This window comes from Thunnus maccoyii, chromosome 9 (genome assembly GCF_910596095.1).
Source record: "Thunnus maccoyii chromosome 9, fThuMac1.1, whole genome shotgun sequence".
Taxonomy (NCBI): Eukaryota; Metazoa; Chordata; class Actinopteri; order Scombriformes; family Scombridae; genus Thunnus; species Thunnus maccoyii.
Window position 1 is genome coordinate 16,618,500 of NC_056541.1, and position 14,570 is coordinate 16,633,069.

A 14,570-nucleotide genomic window follows, 5' to 3' on the forward strand; every position below is an offset into this window, starting at 1 on the left:
GAGATTACCTGAATTACAGAAGTAAATGTCCAAATAATCTCAGTTCTTCTTCCCTCTGCTCAGTACTGCAGTTAGTGGTAGTGCTACCATATTGAATAACAAGAGCAAACACAATTTGATTTGCTCTGAGTTTGCCTGACTTTCTTTTGAATGTGCTCACCAAAGGAATGCTGTTAATATCAATAGGTAAACAACACAATGCCAGTCAAAGCCACTCGGGTGTTAAGTCTCTGTAATTACATCAGAATTCCCCTAATAGGTTTTTAGTCTGATAAAGAGTTGTTTTCGATGTTATTAGAGATTGCTTACAGCCACCAGGATATAACAAATTTGCTGCCGCAGTTCTTAAAGTGCAGATACGACATTTCTAAGGATATGGAAACATTTTTAAATGATCACAGACAGCTTCTGATTGCTTGTAGGAACTTATTGATCTATTCACCATTGGTTTATGTTCTATTCAGTGCCTTTAATAGTTTAACCATCATACTTTACTGTGGCACTATCATTCCATTTTAAAACAGGACATTAACGTACTATATATTCTCAAAGCATACAAAACACAAAATATGTTGGTATGGTTACATAGCTCTAGGAATTCATGGGATCCAATGCCATACTCCTAATGATCACACCATGAACCAGATTAGCTTGTCTTTTATCTTGCATTTCTGTGTACTGTAGTTTGCACTGTCTTATCAACACACCCTACAGCCTGAGACAACACTAGTTAATAAATTAGAAGGCTAACATGGGAAGAAACTCTCAGTCTCTATCTCAGTGCAATTTTACACAGGTACATGATCATCTGTGTTTGTAAGGAGGAGTGTAAGGTATGTATGGGGTGTGACTAACTGGGTGTTTCCTATATAACAAGTTCTTGATGGAATCTTTTTCACAACAGTAACCACATATTACATACAAACCATAATCTCCCATTACATTTTAGACCACACAGTACTGCTGTACTTCATACTGACTGAATAGAGAGAGTATTATGTATCATACAAGCTTTCACAGTTTCCTGGTGACGGATACGGCATCATGAGATGTGGTTCTACCAATTAAGTATTCATTTTAGCCGGGAGGCTTTAGCTTTTGAAAAGTGTATATTCTCATCGAAGGATTAAGCTGACTCCTATGTTGAGTATGTTATATTATCGATAATATCGATACATCAAAATAATAATGGAGCAATATGGCTGCAGCTGTTTCAAAGGATATTTACCCTTAAATTTTAAGAGAAAAAGTGTCATTTGTAATGTCGATACAATGACCGAAAGATATCAGATATCTGAAATAATTAAAGGACAACAGTCAGGTGCCCATATGAACACTGAAAGAGGTTTTCCTCGCCGTAATCATTCCTTCTGTCTGGCTATTAAAAGATCCCCTTCAAATGTGCTTTCAATGTAAGTGATGGGGGACAAAATCCACAGTGTGTCCACACAGTCGTTTTATGCAAAAATGCATTTAATAGTTTATCTGAAGCTTATATGAGGCTTCAGTAGTCAGAGTTAGTCATATCAATTGGATATCTACCACATTTACAGTCTTTTTAGTATAAAATTCCCTCTTTGTGTTCCCTCAGACAGTGTTTCTATGTTAAATATAGTAACAAAAAGAGGAACTTTGGTGCTAAAAAGACTGTAACGTTGAAAGATATCTACTTGATTTGACCAATTTGGTTGAGTGACGTTTCATATTAACTTCAGATAAACTTTTACAAAAGTTTTTGCTCTGAAGGAGGCTTGTGGATTTTGTCCCTCATCACTTACATTGTGAATGAACAGGAGGAATGATTATAGCAAGAAAAAACAGTTTCAATGTTCATTTGAGCACATGATTATTATTTTAAGACAGACTTGAAAATTGTGAACCTGTCCTTTAAGATCCAAAAACATAAATATAAGCAGACCATACAAGTCATAATAGTAAGTCATAACTCATATCACAAAAGGCCACCTGATAATTGCTCCATTATCACTTTATCTATGTTATATTAATAATATAACACAGCTCCTGTCCCTTATGTAATCAGCTTGTGTTGACATTAAATACAGCTCTTCCATGCAGGCCATCTTAAGCAATCGCAAACATTTTAACCAGGGACTCAAATGACAAACATAATCTTTCACATTTGGCCCAACAGAAACATTGAACATATGACAACATTCTTGCTTAGGATCACTAGAGGAACAAGAGCCTGCAGACTAAACACTTCTTCTAATTTGAACTACAGCTCTCACTATTAACTGTGGTTAATAATGGGAGGTTGGGTGTTTGAGAACACGTACTTTGCATTTAGAAAACATGCTCCAAATAACGCGCACACAAGCAAACTGAGAAAAACATTCACAACATGTAAAAGGTATGAAGAAACGTGCTGCAAATAGGAGAACATGAGCAGATACAGAAATGCTGAAAGCATAATATTAACAGCTAAGCAAAAAACAACAGAAACGAATGAAACCAGTAATACAGCAATGCTGCAGTTATAGTCTGGCACTATAATATTTAACTAAACAGTCTGATGACACACCCTGGAATAATGACTTCTCTATTTCAAAACATCGTGCTTCAGTGCTCCTATTGGCAGACCTTGCACATCCGCATGATCATTGTTAAACAAAAGTGAACTCTGATCTGCAAGTTTGCCAGAACTGGCCAGGAAATCACACCAAAACAGGAAACACATTCTTATGTCCTTGTTGTGGGCTTCAGCGGAAGGTTATGGGAGGTGGATGCTCTTAGCTAAAACTGGCTTAGGTTTAGGATTTTTAGCGATAAATTTGTAGTCTCCAAGCTCAAGACCCCCCAAGACCCCAAGATTTTAGACAGGTCCCTCCAGATCCACAGAAAGACATTTAACAACAGTTTTCATAAGGTGGGAAATGTTCTTCCTGCTTTTTGTGTAAAATCAGTGGAGTGCCATATGTTGTTTGCTTTTTGATAACAACATGCTATTTAATCACCTTCAACAGTGGGGGAGGGAGTGCACGTCTTCAACAACATCCCATAAGCACCCATGTATATGTGAATATTACATGTCCTTTTAGGGTTCTGCTAAAAACATTGTTTTCATAGGGCTGCAACTGCCAATTATGTTCATTATCAATTAAGCAAGTAATTGTTTTGTCTATAAAATATCAGAAAAATGTCCATTATAATGTCTCAGAGCCCAAGATTGTGTCTTCAAATGTGTTGTTTGTCTCATCAACAGTCCAAAATCAAAAGATATTCAGATTACTGTCATGTATAACACATAGAGTTTCAATTCCTCAGATTTGAGAAGCTGCAACCACCAAAAGTTTGGCATTTTTCCTTTTTAAAAAATGACTAAAACCATCACTCAATCCTCAGTATAGTTGCAGATTAATTTTCTGTCAATCGACTAATGTAGAGCTGCAATAATTAGTCGATTAGTTGCAGTATGTCCAAATTATCTGATTCCAACTTCTCAAATGTGGATATTTTCAAGTTTCTTAAGTTTTCTTTGACAGTACACTGAACTCTTTGGGTTTTAGACTGTGGTGGACAAATTTGAGGACATCTCCTTGGGCTCTGGGAAACAGTGATTGACATTTTTCACCATTTTCTGACATTTTATGGACCAAACAACTAATCAATTAACCGAGAAAATAATTGATTGCTTGATAATGAAAATAATGGTTAGTTGCAGCTCTAGATTAATCGATTAATCAACTGTAGTTTTTCTTATTTACAATGATTGTTGATATAGTGACACCTTATAATGATTAGTAACTGTGGGGGCTGGTCTATGTTTTACAGCATGTCTAGCATCACAACAATGAATGGGCCTGAGCGTGTTAACAGTGTCACCAACACTTCTTACAATCGTTTAACAGGCCGGGTTGCTGCTTTTTTACTTTCTCTGTGTATTTGCTATATTTATCAGATTGTAAGGTTTGCATGGGAGGAGATGCAGAGATTTAAATGCATGTAACCATCATCAGCAGCAGCCCGGCGGGAGACCAACAACTGTCAAACCCAAACGTCAACAACGCTCGTCAAGCCTTAAATCCAGCCTAGCTTAGCTCACTGAACCGCCGCTCGTAAACAGCGACGTTAATAACCTCTGCGACATTAACATCAATAAAATATATTATATCTCCGTCTTCAAGCAACAAAGGTCACCGGTGTTCAGAGGAAATAGCCGGCTGTGTCCGGCGGCGGTTGAGCACCGGGGCGGCGGACAAACACAGGCGCCTCCAACGTCCGTTTAACGTTTCGTACGTTACCTTCAGCGGATTCCCAGAGTCTCCACCGAGGCCGCTCCGTGCACACACAGCTGAATATATCTCAGCTTTGTGCTCATACGAATTATTATCGCCTTAATGAGGATATCTGTAATTGTACAGTGGTACTGAAAGCGCACTGAGGTAGCACCTTGTGTAGCACTGACGCCAGTATTACACCTCTGTGACGTGGAGCCTCTTTTTCCTCCTTCGTCTCTTCCGCGTTGCGACGACAGCAGCGGACGGGCGGCGAGCGTGCACAACGTGACGTCCCCTCCTCCTCCTTTCTCCCTCCTCATCCTACTCCTCCTCCTCCTCCTCCTTTCTCCCTCCTCATCCTACTCCTCCTCCTCCTCTCCTCTCCTCTCCCCTCCATCCTCCTCATCCACTTCCTCGGCAACCACCTCTCTCCCCCTCCTCCTCCTCCTCCTCCTCCTCCTCTCTCCATCCTCCTTCATTCCGCAGGTGCATGGATGACAATTAAATATGAATAAATCCATTCTCAGGTGTGCCATTGAAATTTAATCTCCTTATACAACTGCAGGTAGGTTCGTAAAATGTATTTAGCCTAATAATCTGGATTAAAATGTATTCGATATATATGTTATATAGGCCTATGTTATGTTATGTTAGGTTAGGTTATGTTGTGATAAATATGATCATTTTGGTCATGTATTAGTCAAGAGCATTGCTGCAAAAAAAAGCTTCAGGATCTGTTGTAAATCATTCCATGAAGATATTGCATTAAAACAGATTAAATTGCCCAACAGCAAGTTAAAATTAGCTCCACTTAGACCAGCTGCAACATAAAAAAAACCCTTAGCCTATCTGATTATGCAATAATTCAATAATATGATAGTCTAGATGATAATACAACTCTGACAGGACCCTGAAGGGCCTTGAAGTACATTTTGCTGGTAATATTGTTGCATCTTTACTCAACACAACATAACAGAGGGCTGTGGATTTGTCGCCCATCTCTTCAGTGTGTTTGTGTTCTGACTGAAGGAAACAAACTTGTGGATTACTTATCTCTGCAGATTTAAATACATTCAAAATTACTGTTCGTTTGCTTAATGTACTTACAAATATGATACTGATACACTGTAATAGATTTATGAACCTGATGAAAACAGAAATTCTGCAACCTTTTAACCTCTCAGTATGATGTGTTTTATGTAGTTTAATAGATTGGATTTTAAAATACATAAACAAATGTCCCACTGAAGCTGAAAAGAGGCATCATAGCAAAACATAGCTCAACATGTTAACTGCTTTAAAAAAAGTAAAGATTTGATGAGCTCACAATCACAGAAAAGTAAACATCTTAGGTGGTATTATTCCTATACTATATACATATAGTAGAAAATCTTAAAGCAAAAACTGAGAGGTTGTGTTAATCTCTTACCAGTTAACTTAGAAAATGTAAAAACAAAACAAAACATCATTTTCTGAATAATATTAAAGAGACGAAATAGATTTAAAAACACACTAGTTTTATTTGACGAAATCCCCACACAGCAAATTAAAAAGTGTAGCGTTTCCAGGAATCAGAGCAAAGAACAATATTTTCACATCTTTACATACTAACACATACAGAAACCCTCCACTTACACACCACGTCCAAATCCTCTGGAGAAACACACACTGAGACAAATGCACTGTCACTAATTTAGAGTTTGTAAAATTCTTACTGCAGAAGAACATTTGGGAAAAGAAAATCAAGCAGTGTTTTTGTATCAAGAGGAAAACCACAAAGTTAACTATAAACTATTAACAGTGCAAATTGTCTTAATAGGCTTAACGTCTATCTAAACTGTTTTCCTTTGTTCTACAGCCTGTTAATTAATATTGCACACATATTTATTATACACACCTGCAGAGCCAAACCGATGCTGACATGCTACAGATCTTTTAAAGTGCTAGCTTGGGATTAGATTGAGAGCCAGCCTGCGACATATTTGGTTCTAAATTCACTACTGAAAAGCAAAACTAGGATGCATTTTTTTTTTCTAGCTGTCATGTTGAGATTAGAAGCCTTTCACCAAATTTCTATAACTACATACAACGATGCTGTGACTCCTACCGATAGAGGTCACCTTAAAAACAACGAAAAGAAGAACATTCAGCTGTTCAGTAATTAACAGGAATACATTCCGTGATGGAAATAAAAACCGTGAACCTGCCCTGCCAAATTCATAAATGCATAGACATGTTTTAAAAGATGTTCAAACAGTCAGTTTTAAAATACAGGAAGCAGGGTTCAGGTTTGTGATCTCTGAGGATTGCTGTGAAAATAACTGACAGCAACACTAATGAGACAAAAATATGCACACGGTCGAGGATAAATATTTCATTTTGAGACTGCAGATAGTTTCTGTCCAGCTAAATGTAAGAGATAGATTTTTATTAAAATGTTTTGAACCAAAAAAAAAAAAAACAAAAATACATCATGTGCTCCATACTTGATAAAGTCTATAACCAAACATTTAAACCGACTAATCAAACCAACACCACAAAGAAAGAAGAGGTTGTTAGTACCATTTTAAAAACACTCCTTTGACAAAAGCAGCTGAACAGGGTTACATTATTTTCCACCAGTAGTGTTACACGTCTCTTTCAAGTCCACAAGCGAGCACCAACTAATAACATGAACATTTAAGATGTATTTTATTTCACTGAAAATAATATCTCTGGATTAATATGTACATGGAAGTTAAAATCAAACATTTTGAGAGATCAGCTTATTACCTGATGTTAAAGAGAAGGCGGAGATATTAAACTGACTTTTTTTTATGAGCAAGCTGTAAATCAAACCAAACCTGTTTCTGTGGAGGAAAAGGTACAGTAGTTAAGGTTTTCCAGGCCTGACAGATAGAGGTAGGTAGCATTTGGGCCCCGGTCAGGGCCAGAAACCTGAGAAAACACACACACACCGAATACCATAACCCTCCAGAAATGAAAATATACATGAATTTACAAACAAACCCATGTGCAAACTGTGTTTTCCCAGTGAAGTGTCTGCCTGGTGTGCTCTCTTAAGACTAAAATATCTGAGCTGATTTAAAACAAAGCCGATCAACCACTTAGATGTCTGTCTGATAGCCAAACTCACCAGTGACACACTAATATGCTACACTTCATGTGTCTGCACTGAAGTAAACGGTGGTTTTGATATCAAAAAAGGTACTGAACAGCGTGTTTTGTGATAGCACTTTTTTTGGAAGAACCTGAAATTGTGTTTTTTTTTTTGTTTTTAAAACTGTGTTTAAAGGCTGCTCGGCTACAGATCTGTGTGTTGCACTTAAAGTCAGCACCAGAACCAACGTGCTTTGGCTATTTGTAACAACTGCAGCTGTCAAACTGATGTTGACCACAAGTACACGATGGTCTGGTACTTGTATAGTTTCATGATGTTTAAAGTCACATTCAGTGCTGTGCAACAGACGTGAGAGTGCAAACAGTGAGAGGCTTGAAGGAACTATTCCAGGATAAACGTCGCAAGTGTGACAGACACTGTGAGACATCGATGTGCTGATTAAATCTACGACATTAAAAAAGTGAAGAAGCAAACTAGGTAGTGATCAAATTGTGATGATTGCTAACATGTGCGAGGCGTCATTCATCATATTGTGCAAAAACAGCTGACCGTAACTGTGACGAAGAAGAAAAGTAGTGTTTTCTGTGATAGTCGTGAGTAAATATGTAATTAACGAGCCACATTGAACACCATTAACTGTTATAATCTTGACACCAGTGTCTGATTGAACTACACCTACAGTAAAAACACACATACAGTATTTAAGCTGATAAGTCTTTTTCTACAATGCTTGTGCAGTGACACACCAACATCTGCTTGCTAGAGCAAACAAAGTGACCCATTTCCTAAAAAAAAAAAAAAAAAGGCACGAAGGCGCTAGCTTCAAAAGTAGCTACAAGGCTACAAGGCTCTCTCAGGTCCACTAAGATTACAACAAAACCTATGCTGCTACGTAGAGACAAACAGTTACAGCCAAAAGAAACAAAGACCACCCAGTAAAGTGATTAATAATTACACATATCTATAAACATAAACCTGGCAAAAGAGGAAGTTTCAGTGTAAGCTCAAAGGCGTTTCATGTTAAAACAATAAGGATTTAATGTGGCTGCAAGTCTAACTTTGCAGCCAAATTCACAACATTAACAGCGGGTTATAGCTGGCAATTAAAACCAAGTCAAATACATTTAACAGTTACAGAGACTTTGGTATGTAGAGAAGAGCTGTCACATCTATACCAACCTCTCAACACCTCTGTATGTGGACACTAATATTCAGAGTCATACATTATACATACCAGCTCTAAATAGGCCAGTCTCTGGCAGAGATCCCATTTTCACATTAAGGACCAACATCCTTGATCACATCTGCCTCAACTGACCTTCAAAAACAAAAATGGTTTGGATTGTACTCCATCACCCTGTCAATAAAACCTGCTCTTCCAAGAACATGCCAATGATTTAACAGATGCAGGTCCGAATTTAGCGACATACTCCGTCGCCTCCTTAGAAGGTCAGTCTCTTGGCGGTGATGAACTCTTCCAGTTGAACCTTGCCACTGCCCATGAGGCCGAAAGCTGGATACATCGTTCCTGAACAATCCACCTGCCTCTCGTAAAGGCACCTCATGGTGTCGGCGTCATAAAAATACACCCGGCATGCGTCGTAATCTAGACATACACCCAGGCGTTGTGGCATAGGAAGCACGCGGTTCCCAGGGTCACCGGCCGGTGCAGCTCCTGTGGAAACGGAGGAGGATGACAAAGCCTTGGGGATGAAGAGTTTGCCCATGCCCAGGGTGAGGAGGGTAAAGGGCTGGGAGAGCTCGTAGCATGTGTCCTCGCTGCCGCTGTCATGCCCGCTATCATGATCGTATCTGGTAAAAAAAAAAAAAAAAAAAAAGAAAGAAAAAAGGGACAAAAAGGGAGATTTTTAACAATTTGCATCAGAAGATTTAAGTCAAAGTCAGTTATAATCATGTTAAATTTGAAGCAGAGTGAGAGACAGCTCCAATTAATCTATGAATATTGAGTTTTGGCCATTAACTGTTCAAGACTGAGTTCAAGTGAAAACTAAAAAATTGTTGATCTTCAGTAGTTTAGGAATTGGCAGAACCACTTTACTTTTTTTGTGTCAATAAATCACCAAGAAAAACTGTAAGCAATATTACCCATTTCCCTTAAACAAACACATGTTTTTATAGTCTCAGAGGAAAAAATGCATACACACGTTTAAATGACTAAGTGCATGCTGTCTGATGTATACAACCTTGCAAACATTATGTAATTACTATAGAATTTAAATGTATTTGTGTAAATAATGTGTTTCTTTACATGCTTTTACATGGGCTGATCCAGTGAGAAAGGCAGGCTTTGTCTTTGAATAAGCTCTTTACGAGTTTATACTGGCTCTCTTACATCACAGGATTAGGTATGACTCAACACACTTATCACTGTACTGAGACTGGGAGAGTCTGGTGTGTGTCGCAGTCATGTATGAAAAGGTAAAGATATATAGAATTTGTGCAGTTTAGTCTCAATTTCACTACATGACCATCGATTATGGACAGATTGTAAATGACGGGCCCTGTGTTATAAACACAGCTCACGTACCTCGGGCTGCTGGTATCTCTAGGATTGTGAAACCATTCGATCAGCTTTGAGTCAGAGGCCACTCCGACTTTAACCATGTAGGACTGCGGTTCCACCTTGAAGGCCCAATAGTGTCTGGGAAAACAAACAAATAAATACCACTTTTTTACCGCAGGACTGGAAGTTTTTCCATTTTTACACGTTGTCTGATTTGGCTAGGTGTATAAAATTGTCACAGTGATCTCTTTGTGGAGCAGAACAGTGTTTGTCAGTTTCTGGCATACCTTCCCTGAGAGATGCCTGTGTCCCCAATTATGTAGTCTAGTGCAACGTAGCTGCCGGTCTGCACGCGCTCCGCTGCGAGGAGGAAGGCCATGCCCGCTATGCTCTCCACAGTGTCCCGTCGTTTGTTTAGAATGAGGCGCTCCGTGCTGAATCCACACTTGTCGCTGAACAGGAAACCGAAAGCTGTATGTGCGGAGGTACAGGTAGATTGGGTCAGAGGATGGACATATGAGAGAGAAGACAAGAGGACAGAAAAGTGGACAAGAAAAGGGAAGAGGGGGTGGAGGTGAAAGAGATAATGGGACAAATAAGAAATCAGAAATGGTAAGAGGAGGAAAAAAAACAGATCACTCACAATTCATGACAAAAGTAATTTATTCCCTCTGTTATATGTTCAGAACTGTGTAAGTGGCAAAAGCTGACACATGAGGGCGCCATTACACAGTTTTTATAGATCCACAAAGGCAACCGGGAGAATGACAGCCTAATGAAACTAAATCCTCGTTTCTCATGTGCAGCCTTTATATTCCTCATCTGGATGCAATTAAATGCATTCTATTAATAGTTTTTGGGCCAAAGGGCACGATCACCATAATCTATGATACATGTAGGCTGACATGATTATGCTTGTTCACTCAACCGTCCCACACAATCTGAGTACTATAGTGGGGAAGACCAGTGTCTAGGGAAGTCCTTATTTAACTAGGGCATGATAATGATAATAGTATAAGCCTGCCTACAGGGTTTACAGACAGCAATACAAACATATAGCAGCATAGAACTGCTACTATATAGTAGGGATAGTTATCAGATATTTTGTAAATATCAGGCTATAATGGAACCTTAAAATCTGATAACAAAAGCAGTATGTAAAGTGTCAGGAATAAAAGCCAACTGGCTTTATTTTCTGCATTTTGGGAAAACAAAAGCTTGTATTTCTCTGATGATGGAAAATCTTAATTTGATCACAATTGTTTTTATTCACTGGCATGAAACTGGTGGTCTTAGTGCACTGTCCAAAAGTAACAGATCAGTTCAGTACTCAATATTGGTCAATTTTCAACTGTAGTATTAAAAAGTGATAGCTACATCCATATTGCAAAGGACTTGCTTTGGTTGAATTACTTTAATTTCAAATCAAATGAAGTAGTTCTTTATCAAATGGCAATTTCTTTACAGTATGTTAAAGTTGACTTAACAGCACCTATAAACTGTAACAGCAACAATAAACTGTATCAACCACAACCAAACCTTGAAATCTTTTTGACTATGAGTCCAGTAGTCTTGGCCTCAGAAAAACTGATTTGTTATGGACACAACAGGCACATAAGCTGTTGAATATACCATACAGACAGTGAAGGACCTCCTCACAGAAAGACTTTATATCAAGACTGATTAACATTGAGAGGCAAAGATCTACGTCTTTACATGTTGTAAAGTCTTTACAGTGAAGGTCTGGCTGAAAAAAGAAGTCTGAGCCTCCAAATGTGTCCGCTCGTGCTCTGTCATGTAGCGGTGGGTGTGTGTTTGTGTGTGTGAGCACGTGCATGTTTTGTCCTCTGTTCTTCACCCTGGTCTGAAATTCCTCCTCATTACTGACGCGCAGTGAATCCATCCGCTCAGTCTTACACGAACCACAGAGCACAGGAATGTGGAAGCTCCAATCACAACACAAATGACGAGCCTCGGACAGGACACAAATCAAAGCACAGCCGTGTCAGAGCGGGGAGTGACGTGTTCGCGTTTGCATTTGTGCAAAAACGACTGATTATGATGCAAACTCCTGCCGAGGGAGAGGGAAAGTGTGCATTCTGAGAATAGGCCGTGTCAAACTGGGACGCTGCCACAGAAAACACCTCCGCAAAACCCCAGATTTTTTACATTTATGTACAGTAAGTATAATCACTGCAAGCGGGGAGAATGTGATGAATGCCGAGCAGATATGATTCATTGATGTAGCCCCCTCACAGGGAGGATAAGATATGATTTCAAGTTCAGCAGATGGTTGGGGATGATGATCGTTTTTAATGAATTCCACCTTGCGTCTGCCAGGCAAGCTTAAAATGTCAGCAACAGATGCCACTGCAGGTTTCCTCTCCAAGCTCTCAAGATGTAAAAGATGAACAACAACCCTCCACTCTCACACACACCCACACACTCTCACACACACCCACACACACCCACACACTCCCACACACTCCCACACACTCCCACACACTCCCACACACTCCCACACACACACACCCCCACCCACAAAAGCTATATTGGTTTCAGCCATCTGAAACACAAAAGCCATTACCATGGTGATCAACCCAAACACCATTGTGCTTGATTACCTCTATCGTGCAGGCTACAACAGAATTTAGACTTTAAACAGTGAGGCATCTGTCATCTGATAATCTTCCTAAAATCCAACACAATGCAAAATCTACTCAGACGTGCTCTGAGAAGTAAAGGGGATGGAGGAGCTTAGTCATTGCTTTGGCCAAAAAAACAGGGGCTGGTTCTCCATTAGTCAGGAGCTTAATCCTGTGCATAACATTTTATGGATTAGCTAATTAATGCACTTAGCATCAACAACAAAAAACAGTTTAAATTGATTAAGCGCTTGAGAAAATGTGAAATATTTCACTACATTTCTCAGACTTACTAGGTGCAGGCGGAGTATGGAAGGTGACCTCGGGGCTGTAGGGGCTGAACATGGAGTTCCTGCAGCTTCGGACTCTGAAGGAGTACAAGCTGTCAGGCTCCAGGTCACATACCACAGTGCTGGGACCGTACACCCTGTCTGTGGCCCTCCAGACCCCACTGTCCTCACTGTCCTCTTGAGACGGGGACTGGCTCGGTCCACCGAGTCTGGAGAGAAACAAACACGGTCAGATCGTTTTGATTTTTCTACGTACATTGTCTGTTGATCTACTCAATACTCCTCCTCGCTTGTGGTTATTACTTTGTATGTTGGCACCCACCTGCGGTACTCGAGCATGTGGTGATCTGTAGGTAGGTGGTCATCAGACAGCCTCCAGCAGATTGTGGCCTCGTTGTAGACTCTGCTTTGGGACAGGTCGATCAGAGGAGGGTCTGGGACTGGAGGGGAGAGGAGAGGGGAAAGAAAAGACACGTAGGAAAGACCAGAAAGAGAATGATCAATTATAAAGCAAGACAGTCGGTAAAAAGTACACAAGATATGGCAAGAGTCAACGCAGGTCATCCTCCGACAAATGTATATTTAAATTTATCTTCTACATGATGAGACACAGGAAAAACTTTTGTAGCGATTAGCCAGATGTGACGGGTCTGATGCATAAATTGAAAACCTACGAGCGCAAAGGAACTCCAGTAAAGTCCTTTTGTGTCTTAATCATGCTTAGTTCTGTACTTTAGCTCAATAACTTGGATTTAAGCAAATGAAGCAGTATTAAGTGTGGTAGAGATTAGATTTGCCGGGAACAGGACTATCCACTCACGACAATGGACAACAAGACTGTCTTGCATAATGGAGCCTGTTAAGAGGTTTTCACATATAGACTTAACTGCCAGGAAATGCACTTTGTAAAAAGCAGCACCACCACCACCCCTCTCCCACTTTACTCCTTCCGCTTCTTTAACGTCTTCACACCACTTTCCCTTCTTCATTATACTTTCTCATCCTGTTTATTGTCTTTTCTCTCCTCTTGGTGGTTGTATATAACCCACACTTAAGATTCATCGACATATCAACACTTTCCATCCATTCTCTCATCTATGTCAACAGCACCCACTCTAATGATTCCCTTTACCTTCTCATTTACAGTCCTCTCAGCTCATTTTTCTCTAGAAACAGAATCACATTACTTTAATCATGTAGGTCACTGTCTTTCTCTGCAAGATCAAAGCAATGCTCGACACACTTCCATCTCTTCCTCTGTGAATTCCCATCCTCATCTTTCCTCATCCTCTGCTTTCTATTTTCTCTATCTTTTCTCCAATCCCTCTCCTAAATCCGTTTTCCCCAACAGACGGATTCCCCTCACTGACCAGTATCACCGCTGCCATTGAGCTTTCTGATCCCCCAAAGTCACTCGGCTAATCCTCCCTCTCCAAAGTCTGTCTGTCCCTCGCACAGCTCTCCTTCGTGAGCTTGTGTCCTCTTGTAGTTCTGTGTATTTTCCTGTGCAACTGCATTGAGATGTTGCTAACATACTGTATTTGCAGACACATCAGAGAGAGTGTGTACCTAAAAAAATGTAGGATTAAAATTATTAGATTTCCTGTCTGTTGCTATGTTGATAAATTTTGAGTTGTTTTAGAAATAATGCAAACATTATCTGATTCCAACTTCTCAAATGTTAATATTTTGCTTTTGTTAATATTTTATTTTTAGTTTCTTCTGTGACAGTAAACCAAATACCTTTAGGCT

At 39.6% G+C, this 14,570-nt stretch overlaps 2 protein-coding genes across 8 annotated transcripts in view; both read right to left on the minus strand.

The window, feature by feature from the left end:
• The window catches only part of ccser1 (coiled-coil serine-rich protein 1), a 116,429-nt gene extending 111,970 nt beyond the window's left edge, over window positions 1–4,459 (minus strand). For all 4 annotated transcript variants that reach the window (XM_042422052.1, XM_042422049.1, XM_042422050.1 and 1 more), the window contains exon 1: window positions 4,263–4,459. The gene's annotated coding sequence lies outside the window, so the exon portion shown is untranslated. The remainder of the gene's footprint in view (window positions 1–4,262) is intronic.
• Window positions 4,460–5,734: 1,275 nt separating this feature from the next.
• trim36 (tripartite motif containing 36) overlaps window positions 5,735–14,570 on the minus strand; it is a 29,045-nt gene continuing 20,209 nt past the window's right edge. For all 4 annotated transcript variants that reach the window (XM_042421023.1, XM_042421020.1, XM_042421021.1 and 1 more), the window contains 5 exons: window positions 13,141–13,258; window positions 12,822–13,027; window positions 10,171–10,354; window positions 9,908–10,021; window positions 5,735–9,171 (listed from right to left, as the gene is read on the minus strand). In XM_042421023.1, the coding sequence (XP_042276957.1) occupies window positions 8,802–9,171; window positions 9,908–10,021; window positions 10,171–10,354; window positions 12,822–13,027; window positions 13,141–13,258 (992 nt within the window). In that variant the 3' untranslated portion in view covers window positions 5,735–8,801. The remainder of the gene's footprint in view (window positions 9,172–9,907; window positions 10,022–10,170; window positions 10,355–12,821; window positions 13,028–13,140; window positions 13,259–14,570) is intronic.